At 40.7% G+C, this 23,068-nt stretch overlaps 1 protein-coding gene across 11 annotated transcripts in view; it reads right to left on the bottom strand.

Moving 5' to 3' along the window:
• SYNE2 (spectrin repeat containing nuclear envelope protein 2) overlaps positions 1 to 23,068 on the bottom strand; it is a 374,696-nt gene that overhangs the window by 75,614 nt on the left and 276,014 nt on the right. For all 11 annotated transcript variants that reach the window (XM_055362017.2, XM_063697890.1, XM_055362019.2 and 8 more), the window contains 10 exons: positions 22,833 to 23,033; positions 20,618 to 20,791; positions 18,860 to 18,991; positions 15,086 to 15,282; positions 12,953 to 13,085; positions 11,505 to 11,687; positions 10,943 to 11,089; positions 9,077 to 9,253; positions 6,805 to 6,960; positions 413 to 565 (listed from right to left, as the gene is read on the bottom strand). In XM_055362017.2, coding sequence (XP_055217992.2) covers positions 413 to 565; positions 6,805 to 6,960; positions 9,077 to 9,253; positions 10,943 to 11,089; positions 11,505 to 11,687; positions 12,953 to 13,085; positions 15,086 to 15,282; positions 18,860 to 18,991; positions 20,618 to 20,791; positions 22,833 to 23,033 — 1,653 coding nt within the window. The remainder of the gene's footprint in view (positions 1 to 412; positions 566 to 6,804; positions 6,961 to 9,076; positions 9,254 to 10,942; positions 11,090 to 11,504; positions 11,688 to 12,952; positions 13,086 to 15,085; positions 15,283 to 18,859; positions 18,992 to 20,617; positions 20,792 to 22,832; positions 23,034 to 23,068) is intronic.

Here is a 23,068-nt window from a genome sequence, read left to right as displayed (position 1 = left end):
AGCTCATAGAGGCTACATGATACAGGATCACTTCCTCCCTGAGGCATCTCCCTGTACATGGAGACACTGCTTCATCACTGTTTCTGTATATCTTGCCAGGAAACAATGCCAGATACTCTGTTGGGTTTGGGGTATGGAGATATTTATGTCTGAGTGAGTACATTAGACAAAACAAAGATAACCAAGTGGATTTGCAGCCTGTCAATGACGTTGCAATTGGTGGCTTTGCCTCTAATTATTCAGTGCATAAAATGGGACTTGAAATGCTTCTAATTTACTTCAGTTTTTCTCAGCAACTTTTCAGTGTTTGGTATAGAGAGTCTCCATGAGTAAAGGACGAAAACAACTACAACGACAAATAAGATAAAGAATATGTGAAGAGAAATAGCACATTTCAAATGAATTCTAGCACCTGAGTGAGAACACTGCTTCTCTTTTGAAATAACTCATCAATTCGGGATGCTGTATCTTCTAACAATGGCACTGCCCCACTCTCCAAAGTCAGATAACTTTGTTTCAACTCATCTAGTGCTTTGGATTTAATTGCAAGTTGATTTTCTATATCCTGGAAGAGTAAGAGGAAAAGGTTTTCAATGCACAATATTACAAAACAATTAATAACGTTGTCAGAGACAGGAGTTCACTCTTTTCAAGTAAAAATGTCATTAGATTATATAATTAAATAGCATTACATTAAAGACATTTAAATCATAATACTCTTAGTTCAATTACATATGACACAACTCTGTATTTTAGGAGAATCTAGGCAACACGTCTGAACCATCATGGCAGAGCAGAAAGGATGCTGGTCTGAGATCTGGTCCCCATTCCACGTCTGCCCTGCACTGGCTGTTTGACCAGGCATAAGTCATCGAACCTTTGAGTCTCCATTTTCTCATTTGGAAAAAGTGATGATACCCACAGCATGTGTGCCAAGCTAAGAACTCAAATAAAATCACAAACAAGAAGGTGCCTTTAAACCATATAGCATCATATAAATGACAGACGATATAACTGTTGGTAGTTCAGTAATAACTTTAATCATTTTCTACCTCTTAGTTTATTAATTCTCTCATAAGAGGCACCCTGACTTGGTCTACTCTTTATAGACACATTTTTAAAAACCTATAAGATCCCTCTACTACAAAGGACACCATGGAGCCAGCAGTCTGAAAACAGAGATGAATGAGGCCAGCAGCAATGGTGCCACTCTACTCAGAGGAAGGACGGTCGGAGCTGCTTATTTGTCCTTCTCAGGATTGCAGTTGAAATCCAACTTGGAAAAAGTTTAAACTTTAAAAATTATTAAAGCATTACATGCTCATTACAAAAAAATTGGAAAACACAAGAGATCTTTGGCATTCAGAGGGATTCATTTTGAATTCCCCTCAAGTCTCCCAATTCATAAATTTGGGACGCGCTTCTGCATACTTTCTTTAGCATTACATTTCCATCCAGATGCATGTGTTCTGAATGCATGGCCTCAAGTTAACGACCCTTAGCTCATGTTCTATTTCTCTCTTGAAAATTGCTTTGCTTAAGGATCTCAGCTTTTTTTTTTTTTTGAAAATTGCTTTGCCTAAGGATCCCAGCTTTTTTTTTTTTTTTTTTAAATCCTTTGTAAGAATCACTGCATGGTCCATAAGGAAAGAGAAACATGAGTGCCTCGTGGGCATGGGGTAGCTGAGCAGGTGGCTTGTACCCTGGTGAGGGACAAGCTCCCTTGTGCTAGCCTCACAGAGGAGCACTGAAATCCAGTCCCGCAAAACTGCCAGATTACCACATGTGAGGAGCCCTCAGGTCACTCTTGGAATGTGGAAATCACAAACTCTAAACCAATGAATGTCAGGGGTCTTCTGGACTGGAAAGTAGAAAAAGGGAAAAAAATCTGTTCCATAAGAAACTGATAGCTAGGTTTGGGAGTAAGAACGGATGCTGAGAGAATGGAGCTGGAGGAATCTTCCACTGTATGACCCTCTATGCTTTTAGAATTTAGAGCCACATGAATATATAGCGTATTAACAGAAAACCTCTCACTGTCATAACAATCCACCCATACTAACATGTGGGTGAATTTATGAAATATTATTCTTCTGGACTGGTTACAAAGGCACCCAGGAAACAAAACGGCTTCTCTGAAATAGCCTTTGCCAATGAGATTTAGTCAGCTGCTACCTCTGTCCATCTCTGCCACCCTAACTCGCTCCCTCACACCCTGACAGCCTTATTTATTAGCATGTTTCTTTTATCATAGGTTTAACTTTTTTCATCTGCAAAGTTATAAATGAAAACACTTTAATATTAAATCACTTTCCTTCTTTGAATTTATAAAACAGTCTCTCCTAAAGGCTTGACTAACTAGAGATTTCTAAAAACACTTATTTACTAATAAGCTGTCATAATTCCCCTATAATGTAAAGAAAACTGGTAAGAAATGACTACAAAGCAGACAAAAGGAAGTAACAACACACACACACACACACACACACACACACACACACACACACCCTTCAAAAATGGCAGCATAAACAACAGCCATGCCAGGCACAGTGGCTCACGCCTGTAATCCCAGCACTTTGGGAGGCCAAGGCAGGCGGATCACTTGAGCCCAGGAGTTTGACACCAGCCTGGGAAACATGACAAAACTCTGTCTTTACAAAAAAAAATACAAAAGTTAGCTGGGTGTGGTGGCACGCGCCTATAGTTCCAGCTACTTGAGAGGCTGAGGCGGGAGGATCCTTTTTTTTTTTTTTTTTTTTTGAGAGAGAATCTTGCTCTGTCACCCATGCTGCAGTGGGCATGAGCTCGGCTCACTGAAAAGTCCACCTCCGGGATTCAAGTCATTTTCCTGCCTCAGTCTCCCAAGTAGCTGAGGCTACAGGCATGTGCCACCATGCCCAGCTAATTTTGAGTCACCACGCCCAGAGTGGGAGGATCTCTTAAGCCTAGGAGCTCAAGGCTGAAGTGAGTTATGATTGCACCATTGCACTCCAGCCTGGGTGACAGAGTGAGACCCTGTATCAAAAAAAAAAAAAAAGAAAGAAAAAAAAAAAAGCCATGCCAATAGCAGCACATGAACACCCACACACGGTGGGGTTGCTCGTTTCTTTTGCTCTGCAGCGTAATACGGATTTAGCCCAGTAGTCCTGTCATCTGACCTAGCTTCACTGAGGCCTAACAGTACCCTTCAAGTTTCCCAACTCCCACTTCACCGGCAAATTAATTTGTCTTACTTTAAACTCCAGTTTGCTACACATGAATCAGGGTGGAATTAAAAATAATCTTTTGCTAATTATGGAGATTCACTAGAATTTGTAAGTCCTATTTTTCTATTCTGTGAGAACCAGTGTTAAATATTTTTAAAATATCTAAATTCCTCTGACTTTATCATGAACATACTTCTTTAAGAAGCTGTGCTTGCTTATAGTATAGAGGCATCAAACTTGAGGGATTAACAATCTCATCTCAAACCTCCCCACTCTAGTCAACTACACAATTTTCCTTGATAATTATAATATGCCAAACGTGGTCTTTTTCCAGTCATCAATGGCTTTTAGAAGCCCTTCAGAATATTTCAATCCTAATGTCTTCTTGCTTCATCAACTCCAGTCCTTAAGTTTTCTAGAGTAAAGCCACTTTAGCAAGCTTACCTGAACTGAAGCATTCTGCCCTGGGATAAGTCATTAAAGTATACATCAATCATTTTCATCATTTTCTTTTCTTTTTTTCTGTTCTTTCTGTTTTGTTTTTTTAGAGATGGGGTCTTACCCGGGATGGAGTGCAGTGGCATGATCATGGCTTACTGCTTGAACCTTGAACTCCTGGGCTCAAGTGATCCTCCTGCCTCAGCTCCCGAGTAGCTAGGATTACAGGTGTGCAACACTATGCCCAGATAATTTTTTTTTTTTTTGGTAGAGACTGGGTCTTATGTTGCCCTGGCTGGTTTTGAACTCCTGGCCTCAAGTGATCCTTCTGCCTTAGCCTCCCAAATTTCTGGGATTACAGGTGTGAGCAACTGCACCTGGCCTCATTTTAGTTCTTGTATGCAAAGAATAGTGAAAAAAAAAAAAAAAAAAGAGAAATTAACATTTATAGAAAAGCAGCCTTTTAGGTCTACTAATAGATATACTCAGACAACTATTAAGCACCTATGAATTTCACAGGCAGTGACAGGTATAACAGGCATGCTGATGTGCCAGCCTGCCTTGAGAATCCCACAATCTGGTAGAGGACAGACCCGTGGACAGATGAGCCCAGTACAGTCTCTGACACATGATGCTACATGGGGTGCTAGGGAAGCCTGTTTTATTTATTTGCTTCCATCTCGGCCTTGTTTATGGCCTTTTACAAAGAGGCATCCAAGCAGCAGCATAAAAAATTAAAATAGGAAGAAATGAGCTAATGGAAATGTGGGAGTAGGTAGGAAGGCACAGTCAGGGTGCTTTGATTGAGTTCTGACAAACATAGAGGAGAACCTGTGTGTGGATGGTGGGAGCGAGGGGAGGGAAGTAGAAATAATTCCGCAATCAGCTGCAAATGTAACGGCACAGAGGCAAATGGGGACTGACGAGGGATGATGCCGGCCAGGCATGTCTGTAAATTTCTTTTAAAGCCCCTTGTCTCAGTCAACACTAGTCATTTTTCTAATGAGCAGAGCAAATGTGAGAAATGGTTTTCTATTGGTAAAATTAATGGATTATTATTGTTATTAGAGATGGAGTCTTGCTTTGTCACCCAGGCTGAACTGCAGTGGCATGATCATAGTTTACTGTCACCTTGAATTCCTGGGCTCAAAGGATATTCTTCCCTTAGCCTCTTGAGTAGCTGGGACTACAGGCATGCACCACCATGCCCGGCTAATTTTTAAATAATTTTTTGTAGAGACAGGGTCTCACCATCTTGCTCGGGCTGGTCTCGAGCTCCTGGACTCAAGCAATTCTCCCACCTTGGCCTCCCAAAGTGCTGGGATTATAGACATGAGCCACTGCGCCCGGCCTTAATGGCTTATTGAATAACATAATGAGTATTAGAAATGGGTTCTCACTAGTAAATTTCATGTACTCAAGATCCATGGATTGGCTAAACTACTGTAGATATAATTTCCACCCCTACTTGAATGGCTATAAGAACTGGGCATAGCCTGTTGCCTTCACCTAGTGCAATAATCCCTAAGGTAAGTCCTTATGTGGTTTTTGTATCCAGTTTAAACTCCAAGGATTCTGGTTGCCTAATGCTGGCCACAGAAATCATGGACTCTTGCTTCTGGAATATTACTATGTCTGCCTTTCATGCAAAGCGGTGGTTGGTGTGCTAAAGAGGACAGAGAGGCTTTGCTGAACTTAGTTATATAAACTATTTTTACTGCTTGCTTGCTAATCTATGTTTCTATAGATGGTGGCATTGTGTCTGGAATTTATTTTATTTACAGCTTGGTAGTGAGGTTGTGGGAAGAATAGCTAAACTTAATCCATTTCAACCTTGTTCCGTGGCTACCATTATCTATCAAAAAGAGAAACAACTGTGTAAGACTCACTTGACTTAGGTCTATTTGCAACTCTTTGTAGGTGAGGGACCAGAATGTCATTCTAAAACATGTGAACTTCATTCTGTGGTCCATCTGGAGCCACTGGAGGATTTTTCAATGGAGAGTGTTGTGACCCTTTGTATTTCAGAAATATCCCTCTGCAGCAATGTGGAGAATGAATCAGAAGGAAATGAGGGAGGAGGCTGGCAAGTGGGCTGGAAGCAGCTGCATGAGACAGGCCTGCACTGAGGGTGGTCTGAAGGAAGCTGGCCTGACCGAGACAGACTGGCCAGACAGTAAGGAGTAAGTCAAGAGCACCTAATGAGAAACTGTATGTAGCGACACGCATGAAAACACCTCCTGGGCTCTGGAAAGAACCACCTACTAGGGGACAGGCCAGCACCAGGCTGCGGAATGTAGGCTTCCAGTAAGGAAGCACATGACTCCAAGGTGGCTGTCAGAAGGCTAAAGTGGAGATGGCTCATTGGGAGGTGGGAACAGGATACGAGCATGTGAAAAGGGCCGCTTACGGTGGTGCTGCTGCTCACATTTATGTCCAGTGCTATCCCGTGACCTCCTCAGTAGAAATGGGGTCCGGCCAGACTTTCCGGTCCTGACAGTGACTATTGTAAGGCCGTCACGCAGGAAGTGCAGAAACAGCACAGCGTGTGCCGCCTGCCATGATGGCGATGGCAGAGGTCCTCTGAATGGGCAGCAGCCACAAGGGCAGTGCTAAAGCAGGATCAATGTGCAAAGACTGAGTGATGCGGCAAAGCATAGCTGAACCACGGACAACACCCTCAAGCCCAAATGTGATTCAGCAGAGGTTCCAAGGGACAAGTGAACTTTTTAAAACATAATACACAATAGGTAAAAGAAAATCATTTTCCTCTGAAAAAACACAGAATGAAATGCTAAAAATAATGAAACCTTTACAGTAATTTTGTGAACATTAGGCAAAATGATTAAACAAATGGAAAATTGGAAAGCATTTAAATCCAAATTCCCTTTGAACATTTTTCCCCAAGAGTACTACTCAAACCTCTTAAGAGCAGCAATACTGTAATGGTGAAAATACATTCTTCTGTTTATCATAAAAAACGGCACTTTGCAATTTTGTAAAACCCATGGGTCATTATCTAATTGACATAAGAAAATAAGTAAATAGAGGGGAGCTGGAAGAGAGTCTCCATAAACTACAGCAACTTATCCTCGGGGCAAGAGAGGTGACCGAATCACCCCAGCTCGCGGGTTGGGCGGGATGCTGTTCCCCTCCTCACCTGACAGTCCAGGAGCAGCTTCTGCACTGAGATCACACTTTCAGGTTTTTGTAAAGTTTTCAGTCTCTCTTCTTGTGCTTCCATCCAGTTGTTCAAAATCTGTATTTTATTTTCACTCTCAGTGATACTTTCTAGAAGTTGTTCTAAATGTTGTATCTAAGTGAATGCAAAGATTACAAAAAATGTTAAAATGTATGTTTTAAAAGGTAAATGCCATGACGTTATTTTTTAAAAAACAATTTTGCTTCTTTTCAAATTTCTAATATTTCATGTAATAAGATGCTCTCATAACTTTTGAATAAAGATTCAAAAATCAGAAAACAGAGTTAAAGCTCCTCTTAGAAAAAAAATATCATATTTAAGGTGAAAGCTAATCTGCTGAGAAAGGCAGCTGTTGTGGAGTTTCAGATGTATCCAAAATAAAATGTTCCCAACATTCGATATTTTTTCATTGTGTCATCTATTAATATATGTAAAGTATAAGAAAAATGTCTTTCCTCAGACTTTCTGCATTAGAGTTGCTTAAAAATTTCTACCAATATCAATAAAAAATAATTTATCAATTCAATAAAATCATTGTCTTTAATGTCTGTGATTCTCATTCATAATAAATTTTTTATTAGGTCATAATCATAATATACACACATTTTTATATTCTTTTTTACATACATTATAACTACAGTGTCATGACATATTTTTTTTTTTTTTTTTTTTGAGACGGAGTCTCGCTCTCTCACCCAGACTGGAGTGCAATGGTGCAATCTCGGCTCACTGCAACCTCCACCTCCTGGGTTCAAGCAATCCTCCTGCCTCAGCCTCCCTAGTAGCAGGGATTACAGGCACGTGCCGCCATGCCCAGCTAATTTCTGTATTTTTAGTAGGTCAAGAAACACCTGACCTTGTGATCTGCCCGCCTCGGCCTCCCAAAGTGCTGGGATTACAGGCATAAGCCACCGCGCCCGGCATGTCATGACATAATTTTAAAAGGCTGCCCGGCCAGGCATGGTGGCTCATGCCTGTAATCCCAGCATTTTGGGAGGCAGAGGTGGGTGTATCACTGGAGGTCAGGAGTTCGAGACCTTCCTGACCTACATGGTGAAACCCTGACTCTACTAAAAATACAAAAATTAGCTAGGCGTGGCGGCAGGCACGTGTAATATCAGCTATTTGGGAGGCTGAGGCAGGAGAATTGCATGAATCTGGGAGGTGGAAGTTGCTGTGGGCTGAGATCGTGCCACTGCACTCCAGCCTGGGCAACAGGGCGAGACTCTGTCTCAAAAAAAAAAAAAAAAAAAAAAGCTGCCCCAATGTTTCATCAAATTAATACAGTATAATTCGATGAACTATTCCCCTAGAGTGAGAATTAAGGCATGGTACATTTTCACAGCTATAAACGATGCTGAATTGAACACTCTGTGCACATCATTTACTTTTTTGAAGGACTATCTACTTAAATGTTTAAGAGGTGACTTGCTTGGTTAAGTGATAAGATTATTATTACGGTTCTTTACATTTTACAAATGCTTTCCAAGAGAGTACTTAAGCCATTATCAGCAATGTATGAACGTGACAGCTTTGGGTTTTTGTCCTTATCTGATTAATTTTTTTCTAATTTAATTAAGTGCCTTATGTTACACAGTGTTTATTTTGGGTATCTGCTAATGATATCTTTCCATGTTTATTTGCTAACTATGATTTCCTCTTTTGTGAATTGTCTGTTCATGTCCTTTGTCCATTCATGTACTTGTATCTTAATTGTGTAAATCCATTTGTATGCATTCTCCACACAGTAAACACACCAATCATCATCATGATTATATGTATTTTTTCAGGAATAAGTTTTCCGAGTCTTTTCAAGAGTCATGGAGTGAAAAATCTACCAAAAAGCCAAGTGCATTTTTCTTTCTTTTTATAATCTTTTCAAAGCTGAAATAGCTTTGCCCCTTTTGAACATCTGCTTTCATAGAAAATGTAAAATCTCTGATCATTTAGGAGCCTGACATAATACTTGACATGTTCCTAAATAAAATTCCTTGTCTTCACTTGCCTAGCTCAATTTCCCACTAAGAAATCTCAAATATAAGAACTATTTTCATATTCTCTTATAGGTACCAATGGAGAATGCTAAAACATAGGATTTATAAAAGGGCTATAGTTGAGATGATTATTAGGCTTAGTAATCAGTCAACTAATTGAACGTCTTTTTTGATTTTTCAGAGAGTGTGTTTCACAAAGGTCAAATCACACATCCAGCTGTGACGCAGGAACACACCTTTCTATTCAGCATTCCATGTACACGGTGCCACTGGCGGTTCATCTCCCCCAGGTGCTCTGCAAACTCCGTTCTTTCATAGCGCTTGCTTTCTACATCACAGGTGCTTAGCTGAAGTAATGACTGGTTAACAAAGTCAACTATCCACTGTTTATAGTCCATTTCCATTCTAAACTCCTAAAATAAGCAAAGTTAAACACCAAAGCAGTCATGAATGTTGGTCAGATCAAATGGATTTCCCTTTATGTACTCGAGGGGGCGCCAAGCTCCCATCCATTAATCAAGGGGCACCTGTCAGGAGTTCTGTTCTACCCTCCCCAACCTACACCAGGAGTTGGCTTTATATTGGAGTAGGGATTCTTTTGGGGAATTACACAGAGATGCATTGCTTTCAAATAGGCTGAAAAATCAAAGGGGCACTATGTATGGCAGTTGTTATCATCTGAACCCAAACCACGACCCAGGATATGACAAAGCTTCCTGGGGGAAGCTGCCTGTGAGCTGTGCTGGAATTCTGGGCCATCCTGAGGGCTCACGGAAACAACCAGATGGGAAATAGGAAGTAAAGTCTCTCTCAGAAAACCCAGGACACCTTAAGGAACTCTGTCATTTAAGCAGCTTTCCTGTTCCTTCGGGGATAGTTAAGGCCTCTCAGGTGGCTTTAGAAAGTTTGGGTGGCTTTAAGTTGTACAGCAATCCTAAACCCACCCAGGGCCAGCAACATTTCTGCCAAACCTGTCACTTACTGATTTTATCTCTGCAAGTTCTAGCACCTCTTTTGGAGACACCCGGGGGTGACAGTCATGTGGTATGTGCTAGGTTGCTAGAGCCTGTGAGAATATACACGTGTAGACTTTTCGAAGATTTTACTACACACTGAAGTTAGGATGTGATGGTACATAAAAACAAAATTCTCTGCTAATATCTTGCTTGGTGATTAAGCCACTCATCTTCTGCCTACCAGAAGCTAGTTCCATCAGCCTGCATGGTCTTAAAGCAATGACCACACTTGCCACTCATCTTTGTATTCCCAGTGGCCAGCATAGTGCTGAGCACACAATACATGTTTGCGTGTGGCTCATGAAATGTTAATTAAATCTACTTGAAATTAAATATCACAGAGAAGGCCACATTTATATCTATTTGTAGAAGGATCTCAATATTTTCTTACTCATTCTCTTACTCAAAGAACATTTCATTAACACCTGTTAGAGGAAGGCAGGTATTGGGATAGGCGTGCTATATTTTAGCAAGGTGAAGGATGGCCCCTGGTCTTGAGAAGCTCAGTCAAGGTGGGGAGACAGGCAAATAAACCAATAATTATAATAATGCATGATAGGAGCTACTAATAGCATCATGGAGACACCTAATCCAGGATGGTCACCTAGTCTGGCTGGGAGAGTCAGGGGTGGATTTCCAAATAAGGACAACTCGAGCTGACTATGGAAGATGACGAAGAGGATGTATACAGTTAAACGTGGGCCCTGGCATTCTGGGTAGAGGGTGCAGCATGTACACAGGATGATAAGGGAGAGCACCAAGAACAGTTAAGGAATCAAAATCACTCTGTCAGGCAGAGTCTGTGGTTATTGGGGGTGGTGGGGTGGGGATAAAAAGGTGAGACCACAGTCTGTTAAAAGCTTGCTTGGATTGTCCTGTGGTGATGGGGGCTGGCAAAAGGAATTTAAGTGGAATAAAAGCAAGTCTACTAACATCTCTCCAGAATCACCCACCACCCCAGTTTCCTACCCCTAGAATTAGTTTTTTGAAATTATATCCTATGTGTCCCTTTGTCCAGCATTACCCCTCTAACTGATTAGCCTTCTTGTTTCAATGAAAAGACTTCTGCTCCTTTTGCATAATTACCTTGTGCTTCTGAAGATGTTGTTTAACTTGAGATGCAGAACTTGGTGAATGCACGGAGTCTTCATCTGAAGTTTGATGCTCCACATTGTTCATCCAGCTAATCATTTCTGTGATTGCTTTACGAGACGGCAATTTCTCCATTTGAAGCTGTAAGAACAAAATGATTTCCATTTAATTGCCTGCAGTTAACAAAATGAATCAGAGCATCACTAAAGATGATATCTGGTTTGATAAAAGGTCTTGCTATATAATTATGCAGGTTACTCAAAAAAACAAACCCAGCATTCAAACTTAGAATAAGCGACCCCAAAACAATGACAATGACCTTCACATAAACTAACACAGTGGCAAAGATAAACTGAGAAATAAAGTAATTAAGCCTGATTTCTCTCTTAAGAAAAATCCCATTGGAGGAGGGTCCAGTAATTAAGACTTATATTCAGTGGTGCCAGAGAAAAATAGGTAGTGTCAATGAAAATTATTGAGTCAGAGAAATAATTTTAAAAGAGTTGTGAGCTAACAAGTGAATGCTAATTCAAATGCTGAGGCTCTAAAGACTTACCTGGTGAAGTTTTTCTTGAATATCTGGAAGTTGAGTTATAAGCATTGTCCATTTTTGTTCAAACTGTGCTAAAGAAGCTCTCAGTGTAGCTGTATCAGTTTCTTTCAGGTGAAGAAGCTGGTTCCCGATACTGATAACGGCAGTCTTCAAGGAGGATTTTTCATCAACTTCTTTCGAAAACTCCTAAAGGAGAGTTTCAAAATTTAGAAACTTAAAATTTAAATATAGCAGAAAGTAAGAGTCAGAATAACTGGCTAGAGTCAACAAATAAACATAGTAAATATATGAATGTGTATACACACACACACACACCCCTTTTTCCTGCTGTTTGGCATTACATACACGATGGGGAACAAAAGAGATGGAATGCATACCCCTCAAGAAGCTTATCACCCAGTGGGTTAACATTTTTAAAAATAAGTCATTATTTAAATGGGGTAAGTTTTACAATAAACTATGGAACCCAACACAAAGTGCATATTAAATGAATTAATTGCAACAAGTTTGTAATTAAAATGTTTAAATCTTTCCTATGTAGAAATTCTTTCAAGTATGTTGAAAAAATTTACATTTTAATAGCAAAGTGAGTAATCATAGCTACGAAGTATGAAAAATGAAAAAAAAGCAGGAAAAGTCTAACAGAAAAGACTACGTTTCATAAATGCATTGACCAATAATCATTTTGTAATTATATTACAAGAGTAATACATTTTTATTTCCCCCAAAATTTGGGGGATATTTTTGAATTTTTTTCCAAAAAACATCTCAAAACAATGGAACAAAAGCTTTTTAGTAGAAATATCAATTTTGTTTACAATAATTTAAAACTATGCATTTATTAATGTTAACATTTATAAGTTAATAACCTTATAAAGTTGTTTTTGGGTCTTGTATTTTTTGTATTTGTAAAACATGACCTATGTCAGTTCAAGTTTTTTGAGACTGAGTTTCACTCTTGATGCCCAGGCTGGAGTGCAATGGCGCCGTCTCAGCTCATTGCAACCTCCACCCACCGGGGTTCAAGTGATTCTCCTGCCTCAGCCTCCTGAGGAGCTGGGATTACAGGCATGCACCACCATGCTCGGCTAATTCTGCATTTATAGTAGAGACAGGGTTTCTCCATGTTTGTCAGGCTGGTATCGAAATCCCAATCTCAGCTGACCCACTGCCTCAGCCTCCCAAAGTGCTGGGATTACAGGCGTGAACCACTGCACCTGGCGCAAGTTTTAAATTCAGATATATTTTATGGGGTCAATTAAAAATATATTTTATTATAAGTGAATGAACAGTATAAACAGTTCTAGGTTTGAAGAACACAGCTGCCATTCGCCCAAGTCTTACCCCTTATCCACAAATAAATACGAAGACTATCACATCAACCCTGATGCTTTTTCCTTGATATTTATTTCTGACCAGTAATTAACTGAACATATGCTATTACAACTTACAAAAAAATTGTCGATGTTGCTTCTGATTGTATCCAAGTCCTGAGACACATTGAGGGACTGTTCTTTCCAGTAATTCAGAGTATGCTGGGAAGATTCCAACCACTTGGTTAACTGATCCGAATCTCTGTTATAACTAACAGGAGCAAAGTGAGAGAGAAGGCAGATTAGAAACATATTCTGATAATGATATGCATCACCAGCAAATTTTCTTATTTTATTGTATGTTCTCCTATGTTGATCAGTCCTAACATTCAGAATATCATGACGTTAATAAGGATTATATCATGTTTTATACCATGCCCCAAATCTGATGCTCCTGGCATTTTCTAGGACTCTCTTCATTATAGCTCAGCAAGAACAGTGAGGATTTTAGGCCAGATGTGGTGGCTCATGCCTGTAATCCCAGCACTTTGGGAGGCCGAGAAAGGTGGATTGCCTGAGGTCAGGAGTTCGAGACCAGCCTGAAAAACATGGTGAAACCCTGTCTCTACTAAAAAATACAGAAAATACCCAGGCATGGTGGCAGGCGCCTGTAGTCCCAGCTACTCAGGAGGCTGAGGCAGGAGAATCGCTTGAACCCGGGAGGTGGAGGTTGCAGTGAGCCGAGATTGTGCCACTGTACTCCAGCCTGGGTGACAGAGCAAGACTCTGTCTCAAATAAAAAAAAAAAAAAAAAAAAAAAAGAATAATGAGGAAGTCTAAAGCATTCTTTTTTATTTCTTATTACAGCTACACAAAAGTATACCCAATGAAGGAGCAGAGATTTTTATCCATCAAATGTCTTCTATAAATTTGTTTATATTAAAAATATAGGTCAGGCACAGTGGCTCACTTCTGTAATCCCAGCACTTTGGGGTAACAAGGTGGGAGGATGGCTTGAGCCCAGGAATTTGAGACCAGCCTGGGCAACATGGAAAAACCCCATTTCTACAAAAAATACAAAAATTAGCAGGGCGTGGTGGCATGTGCTGTGGTTCCAGGTACTTGGGAGGCTGAGGTGGGAAGATTACTTGAGCCCAGGAGGTCAAGGCTGCAGTGAGCCACGATCACACCACTGCACTCCAGCCTGGATGACAGAGTGACAACCTGCCTCAAAAAATAAATAAAATTACATATATATATATATATATATATATACACACACACACACACATATACACACACACCATACACACACACACACACACACACACACAAAACCAGCATTTGTATAAGCTGTGTAACAACAAACTGCTGCTGGTTGAACACCCAACGTATTTGCCCGAGGTAGTGAAAATATTCAAACAATATTCTGCCCTTCTTGTAACTTTTAAACTGCCTTGGATTAAGACGCAGGGATGAGAATGACGTTTAAATGTTCTATGTTCTCCTCCTTCCTCACATGGTTCAAGATTATACCAACTAAGCACAACAAATTCTCCAAAGAACTCAAAAGCCTATTTCAAACTATTCTGTTAGCTAAAATCATTTAATTTTTTTAATTTTAAAACTTTTGGAAGAAGGTAGGAAAAAGCAATATCATGGTATAAAGGTAACCTATATATTATTTTATAACATAATTCCTAGCTTCTATAGAAATGTGTAAACTAGCTGGGTGCAGTGGCTTACACCTGTAATCCCAGCACTTTCGGAAGCTGAGGCAGGAGGACTGCTTGAGGCTAGGAGCTTGAGACCACCCTGGGCAACAATGTGAGACCCCATCTCTACAAAAAATTTTATAAAATGAGCCATGCATGGTGGCCTATGCCTGCAGTCACACCAACTTGGGAGGCTGAGGCAGGAGGATCGCTTGAGTCCAGGAGTTCAAGGTTGCAGTGAGCTATGATTGTGCTGCTGCACTCCATGCACTCCAGCCTGGGTGACAGGACAAGACCTTGCCTCCTTAAAAACAAAAAAGAAAAGAAAAGAAAAGAAAAAACGATCACAGCAAACTGATTACATGTTATACTGTGTCTAGCAAACCATCAGAGATTCTACATCGCGTTTAGCCCAGAAGAGGGACCCAACTGCTTTAGACTGCCCAAGAAAAAACAGCATAAGGTGGGTTGCAGGTAAAATTTAGTTGACTACAGAATCCCCGAGGTCTTTCTTCACAGCACAATATGAAGCCAATCCACCCCCAAAAAGGCTGACCTGAGCAGATGCTTGAGAAGAGCTTGCAGCCTGTGGAGCTCATGGTCAATTTTCTTGTTCAGGGACAACCACTGCTCTTCCAGTTTTGCGATCTGGCCCTCTAATTCAGGACAGCTCACAGACGCCACCAACTGTTTGCCTTCGTTCAGAGTTTGGTAAAGCCGGGCGTGTTTTCCACCAATGTTTCTTTTTATTTGCTAATAAAAAGTAAAGTCATAGAATGAATTATTTAGAAAATAAAGTCTGCCAAGCTATTCACAAATACTGCATTTAAAACTGACATTTGTGTCCATTGATAAAACAGTAACACTTTCCCAACATTCAAGACTATAGTCTGACTGGATGCATGATTAATGGTTTATTGGTTACCTTTCATGATAGGTGTCCAATCTTGAATTTCTAGAGCACAGATTCAACTCTGTAGACTTACTGGGTGGATGCAGTGGCTCATACCTGTAATCCCAGCACTTTGGGAGGCTGAGGCAGGCAGATCACCTGAGGTCTGCAGTTCGAGACCAGGCTGACCAACATGGTGAAACCTCCTCTCTACTAAAAATACAAAAAATTAGCTAGGTGTGGTGGCGCATGCCTGTAATCCCAGCTACTTGGGAGGCTGAGGCGGGACTTGGTGGCGCACACCTGTAATCCCAGCTAGCCAGGAGGCTGAGGCAGAAGAATTGCTGGAACCCAGGAGGTAGAGGCTGCAGTGAGCTGAGATTGCGCCACTGCACTCCAGCCTGAGCGACAGAGCGAGATTGTGTCAAAACAAAACAAAACAAACCAACCAACCAACCCAAATCAACTTTATAGACTTATTGCATACAAACAAAAAACAAGCTGGCAATCATTAGGCCATGCTGAGCTCACAGATAGGTTTTGTGTGACCTTAAGATCAGTTTGAAAAATCAGGAAATCTTACATAATAATCAGGATTGCCAGTGTCTGTGGGAAAACTGGAAGACCTAGCAATTGTTGGTCTGCATCTCATGTGGCAAAGGGTGGCTGTAACTGAGCAGCAGCTGCTGGCTCTAGGAGAGCCTACTCCCTCTCCTTTTCCCTTGGCTGAGTCCCCACCACCCCTCTGATTGCAGAGCCAGTAGGTTTTCCTTATTTCTATTCTGCCCCCGAAAGCACTTCAGATGGTGACTTAGATATGAAGAGGATAAATAAAATAGTATTTCTCTATTATCCATGAGATGCGAATACTAGGCAGAAAAATTCATTTCCAGGGTCTTCTACTGAATATAAAGATTCAGTAGAGAGAAAGGAAGAAAACTTTAGAAAAATAAATTAAAACAGCATATCATTAATCCAACTTCACAGAAAGAAAAATGAAATTCTTTGAAGAGAAGTCTGTCTAAAGGTAATTATCTAACACAGCTGGATTCAGCTAATGCCATTTATCCTGACACCTGTTTAATCTTAAAAAATAAATTATTAACAAAACAGAAGGTTTGCTATTTTCAAATTAAGTTAAGCCTTTTAAATCATTACCAAAAAATTCCACTTCCATGGCCCTTTCCACCACTCCCATTTGTAATCTCCTCCCCCATGTCTGAGCATCTGTATTAAAAGAAAAAAAAATCAGTCTAATTTTCTAAGTGAAGTGCTAGATTCTTCACCTTTAAAACATCTCTGAAAAGTCTTAATTCACCCCCCAATTTTTTTTTTTTTTTTTTTTTTGAGATGAATTCTCACTCTGTCACCCAGGCTGGAGTACAGTGGCGCCATCTCAGCTCACTGCAGCCTCCGACTCCCGGGTTCCAGTGATTCTCCTGCCTAAGCCTCCCAAGTAGCTGGGATTATAGGCACGTGCCACCATACCCAGCTAATTTTTGTATTTTTAGTAGAGCCGGGGTTTTACCATATTGGCTAGGCTGGTCTCAAACTCCTGACCTCAGGTTATCCACCCACCTCGGCCTCCTAAGGTGCTAGGATTACAGGCACAAGCCACCACGCCCAGCCTAATTCACCGATTGTATGCATGGGATACAGTCTGTGCACGAGTAACTAGGCTGAGCCAGCATTTGAACACAGGTTTGTTGACTTCAAAGGCCAGACCACTGACTCCTAGGTTCCATGCCCCACAGACGACGGCTGATCAAGATGACAACATCTGTCAGACTCACACAAACCTTTCCTTGACTCTGAACTGAGAATGGCCTATGAAGTCCATATGTGAGATGGGCTTTACAGGATATGTCTTCTTTAGTCTGGCAAATTTATTTAAAAGTCTTAGAACAATTTCTTTCTTTTTAATATTTCAAATGTAATAGAATCACACATTTTAACAGATATGGTCACTTTTGGAGGAAACAATCACACTCATATTAGGTTGGCTAATATCAGACTGTTGCTTAAAATAATAAGCCTTAAAATACTGTTCTCATCTGCATTCTTTCAGCTGTTTAGATGATACCTTCTGTATCCCTAGACTAACAAAGAGCTAAACAGTACTCTCATCACCCCCACTCCCACCCACCCCAGAGGACCCAGATTTACCTTAGAGTTAGGCTCAATATAATTAATAAGGCGGCAATGAGACCAACTGTAGCTTTCCAGGCATCTAGGGAGTATAAATACAGTGTCCCAGCCTCTGGAAAATGTTCCTTATAGAAGTTAAAATACCTCCATGGATAAGAGAACCCTGGAATTATTTCCTGCTTTCATTTTCCAACTAGTTCATTCAGGCAATAAATGTGCTTTTGAGGTTTTAAAGTTGATATTTCATAACTGCCTCTAGCCGCACAACTCAGATTCTGACGGCATATATCCTAAAGTTAAAACTAGGAATTTTAAGTTCCTGGTGAGAAGACTTAAAACCTGTTTTTATCTTGTTGGTCATGTTCTCAATGTCACTTGAAAACTATTTTGAGGTTTTACCTTCTCTTTCGCACCAAAATTAGAGACACAGAGACAGATGATAATAATGCAAAAAGTTACACACAAAAAGTTTAGAAGTTTGAGGGTTTTTGTTTTTTTGTTTTGAGACAGAGTCTCGCTCTGTCACCCAGGCTGGAGTGCAATGGCATGATCTTGGCTCACTGCAACCTCCACCTCCCAGGTTTAAGCAATTCTCCTGCCTCAGCCTCCCAAGTAACTGGGATTACAGGCACATGCCGCCATGCCCAGCTAATTTTTTTTTTTTTTTTTGTATTTTAGTAGAGACAGGGTTTCACTATTTTGCCCAGGCTGGTCTCAAACTCCTGAGCCCAGGCAATCCACCTGCCTTGGCCTCCCAAAGTGCTAGGATTACAGGTGTGAGCCATCGCACCCGGCCTGAGATGTTTTTATAATGCTGGTGACAGGTAAGATTATTGTCTGTCTTATGGGCTACGTCTAGTCAGGACTTCACTGTAGGAATAAAACGAAATATATGTTTAGAGGGCGAAGGCTGACAAAGTTCTTTCCATTCTTCAGCTCATTTCCATACTAGTAGCTCACTGGCATTCACTTCCAGAGACAGGCAGAATTGGCTCGATTATCTGCGTTCCACAGATAAAGAAACTGAGGCTTAGGGACAGCAAGGTCACAGAAGTGATAAGTGATGGAGCCACGACTCAAGCAAGGTCCTCTCCCCCAAGCCAGACATGTGGTTATGCTAAGGAGTTCACATTCAAACCTGTAGTCTCCCTGAATACATTCAACAGTGAGTTGTATGATGAACATTTTGTTTCAATTCAAACCTTCCAAATCAAGCCACTTAGTCAAAACAAATGTAAAACACAAAGTGCTATGGACATGCCTTTGATAACTTAAATGGAAGAAAAATACCTGGTAAAATGAAATCCTTTCCACTAATCTTTCCTCTGTTTCTTCCACCAAACTCACAGAGGGCAATGTAGATATAAGAATTTCCAGGTCCTTTTCAAGAGATGCATAGTTTTCATCAAATTCTTCCCATTTCTAGAGAATCAAGGACATAAAATTAGTGGAAGCCCTTTACCAGATTGGTTCCAGATAACAACATAATTAATCACAAAACAAAAATGAACACCAAGACCATACAAAATTAAAGCACAGATTCCAGGTGTGTCCGAGAGATGTAACCCCACCCTGGTAAGCGCTCAGCATCTAATGGAAAAGAATTCTATCACCTTTGAGGACAAGGTTTAAAAAGAATCTCAGTTGGCATTTAGTGTTTTATGCTTGTCTTGTCAAACTGGGTAACATGACTAAAGGAGTAACACAATGAAGTTAAAATGATACTCTTAGCAACTCCGTAGAGACCTCGGAGCCACAAGAGAGCCTTTCTCTTATTAGGAAAGGGGAAGAGCTAACTTTTAGACCCTTACTCAACAGAAGCTATTAGGCTGCTCCTGCCCTCCAAGCCCACGCCCAAGCCCACCAAACCCCCATGCCACTTGCAGCATAGGTCTGCTCAAGGTGTCTTTGAGGAGTATAGGCTCATACTTCATCAGGGGAGGACAACTGCCTTAGTCCTAGTCTTGTCATCTTTTAGCTTGCCCTGTTTCCATGGATGCCCACCCCTAGGATCCCAACACACCACAGAGCTGAGTTATTGACTCCAAACATTGTCTGTTAGGAAAAGAACCACCTCACTCATTTCCATATCTATTCACATAGTGGCTCACTTGGCTTTTATAGAACACTCACTGGGTCCACGGAGTCTTTTTTAAAAAATACCATGACATATTATAAATATCAACTTGACACACTAACTAGAAAATAAATTTTGTTAGCAAAAAAAATCACACCATATTACATTATCAAGTTAAACATTTCCTTCCTTTTTTCTTTTCTTTGAGACAGAGTCTCGCTCTGTCGCCCAGGCTGGAGTGCAGTGGTGCAATCTAGGCTCACTGCAAGCTCTGCCTCCCGGCTTCACGCCATTCTCCTGCCTCAGCCTCCTGAGTAGCTGGGACTACAGGCGCCCGCCACCATGCCCAGCTAATTTTTTTTTTATTTTTAGTAGAGACGGGGTTTCACCGTGTTAGCCAGGATGGTCTCGATCTCCTGACCTCGTGATCTGCCCCCCTCCGCCTCCCAAAGTGCTGGGATTACAGGCGTGAGCCACTGCGCCCGGCCTCCTTCCTTTTTTATTTCCTTTAAGTACTAACATTGGCTATGAAAGATGTGAGGGGAATGCCTCAAAACTGAGAAGGAGCTTTATGCATGCTTATTTTTTTCTTTGAATTTAGACAAGATTGTCATCCATTTTAGGACATCTGAGCCTGTTCTCCTGAAGAAGTACAGTTTTTAAACCAATAACTGTTTCACCCAAATGATCTCATTCAAGGTCTCAAAGTGCTTATCGTTTTGCTTATTCATACATGAACCTAAAAGGCAGAGAGACGCAGTACCATCCCCAATCTATGTATGAGAAATCCCAGCCAACCTTTCCTTCAGGGAGTGGCCTCAGAACCTGAGCAGGGGTCCACATCGCTCACTGTCAGGCTTCCATTTAACTATAGCTTAATGATAACTAGATACTTCTTCTCAACACCTGGGGTGGTGATGGAAAAATCAGGAATTCCCAGCTTCAGTACAACGTTTACATAACCCAAATACCTGCAACAAACTCTGCAGCTTCATACCACATTGGCGTGACTTTTCTTCTAGTATTTTAACTTCTGTTACTTGTTCTGCCCAAAATGTCTCTCTCTTTTGCAATAAAGAAGGAAGTATTTTGGCAGAGTATGCTTGGATCAACAACATGTCAGCAACAAGCTTCTGGAAAAAAACCTATGAGATGGAGAAAGTTTTAATATTTATTTTGAAATTGTGAAAAATCTTAAAAACCAGGTTGCTTCAACTTTATATCCAGTTATTTTTGTTTTAAATCCAAAATCCCAGGACATCCGTGTAGAGTCAAATTGACCAGCCTGGCCAAGATGGCAAAACCCCATCTCTACCAATAATACAAAAATTAGCTAGGCATGGTGGTGAATGCCCATAATCCCAGTCATTTGAGAGACTGAGGCAGGAGAATCATTTGAACCCGGGAGGCGAAGGTTGCAGTGAGCCGAGATTGTGCCACTGGACTCCAGCCTAGGTGACAGAGCGAGACTCCCTCTCAAAAAGGAAAAAAAAAAAACCCAAAAAACTCTTAGTCTTTGAACACTAGTGGAACTTCAACAAATTATAAAGTATTACCCTTAGGTGTTATTTTCCACTAAATAATCCATTTTAAATGGCAAACATTTTTGTCAGTCAATTTCAATTTCCAGATAGATCTTTCTAAATCAGTTGTTTTGAGTGTAAATGCTACAAAAAGATAGATGCCAGCTAGGTGTGGTGGCACACATCTATAGTCCCAGCTACTCAGGAGGCTGAAGTGAGAGGATTGTTTGAGACCAGGATCTCGAGGCTACAATGAGCTATGATTACACCACTGCACTCCAGCCTGGAATACAGAGTGAGACCGTGTCTCTTAAAAAAACAAAAAACAAAAACAAACAAACAAACAAAAAACAGATGCCACTGTGGCTGATGAATTTCAAGACAAGTTGGATGGACAGATGTGCAAACTCAAGCAACCCACATATTCGAAAGACAAGTCTCCTTAACCCTGGCTTCAACTTCTACTCAAGAGAATGACTAAATAAAGGGAATTTGCTGCTTTATAGGAATCCTGGATATAAAGCTTCCTGTATTTGTATTTGAACTTCAAGAACCTTTCAAGAGGAAGGCTTTATTTCACATGGTTCTTCTCCATTTACAGTTGTCTGGAGGGATCCCTCCATATTATGTGAATCCCTTCTCCTAAGCCTTGAAAAGGACATATGCATAGAGACGTTTATAAAAGCATCTAGCAAGGGGCCTAGCACACTGCAGATAATCAATATTATTTTCTCCTCTTCCCCTCCATCCTTCATACAATATTTACCTTTCAATTTTTCTTAGACTAAGCTCTACCTTCCAAATGCTAGACCATAAGCTTACCTCAGGTAGGAACTGTCCTACACATTTTTAATTATCAGCACCTAGATTACTCTTTATCTTTAGTTGGTGATCAAGAAGTTTTTGTTTAATGAAATGAATTTTAAAAATCAAAGGATTTACTATAGTCTTATACTACATAATAACACACTTTCCTTTTGATTCTAGTTCTCAGGAAAGCCTTTTCTTCTTTTTTTTTTTTTTTTTTGAGATGGAGTCTTGCTGTGTCGCCCAGGCTGGAGTGCAGGAGCGTGATCTCAGCTTACTGCAACCTCCGCCTCCTGAGTTCAAGCAATTCTCCTGCCTCAGCCTCCCAGGTAGCTGGGATTACAGGTGCCTGCCACCATACCCAGCTAATTTTTGTATTTTTGGTAGAGACAGGGTTTCACCATGTTGGCCAGTCTGGTCTCGAACTCCTGACCTCAGGTGATCCACCCGCCTCGGCCTCCCAAAGTGCTGGGATTACAGGCATAAGCCACCGCGCATGGCCAGGAAAGCCTTTTCTAACTTTCCTAAGTCACCTTCTGCTATTAAATGCTCTCATAGAATGTATCCTCATTTTAATTTTAAATTTGTTTGAAGACTTGTTGATAAATATCTATCTTCTCAATCAGGTGAAAGCTCCATGAATATAAGGGACTGTGTCTGTTTTTACTCATAACCCAAATTCCTAGCGTGTACCAGGGTTCCTGGTACACATTAAGCATTCTAATAGATGTTTATTAAAAGAATGAATAGCTTAAATTTCAACAAAGAAGAAAAATGGATCCTTTCTGTTCACATTCAGAAATACCTTAAGATTTTAGTCTATGAAGGGGTCACCCGACCCATATGTCTGTCTCACCTTGTGACTTTCTATTTGAGCCTGTAACGCCACTTTACTTTTGGTTTGTTTTAAGTGGCCATGAGCAAGCTTTTCCTTCCCAATCTTCACCAGTTCCACCATGCCTTGCAACAAAGCATCTTGCTGGCTCTCAGTGACGAAAGGGCTGCTGAGTTCTGTGTACCTCGCTCTTAGCATTCCCCACATACTGTCAAGTACATCCTGAAAAGAGAAGAGCAGGTGCACACGTGCATTTT

Source organism: Gorilla gorilla, chromosome 15 (genome assembly GCF_029281585.2).
Source record: "Gorilla gorilla gorilla isolate KB3781 chromosome 15, NHGRI_mGorGor1-v2.1_pri, whole genome shotgun sequence".
Classification (NCBI taxonomy): domain Eukaryota; kingdom Metazoa; phylum Chordata; class Mammalia; order Primates; family Hominidae; genus Gorilla; species Gorilla gorilla.
Note: the sequence above shows the minus strand (reverse complement) of the source record. Positions and strands in the feature narration are given on the sequence as shown.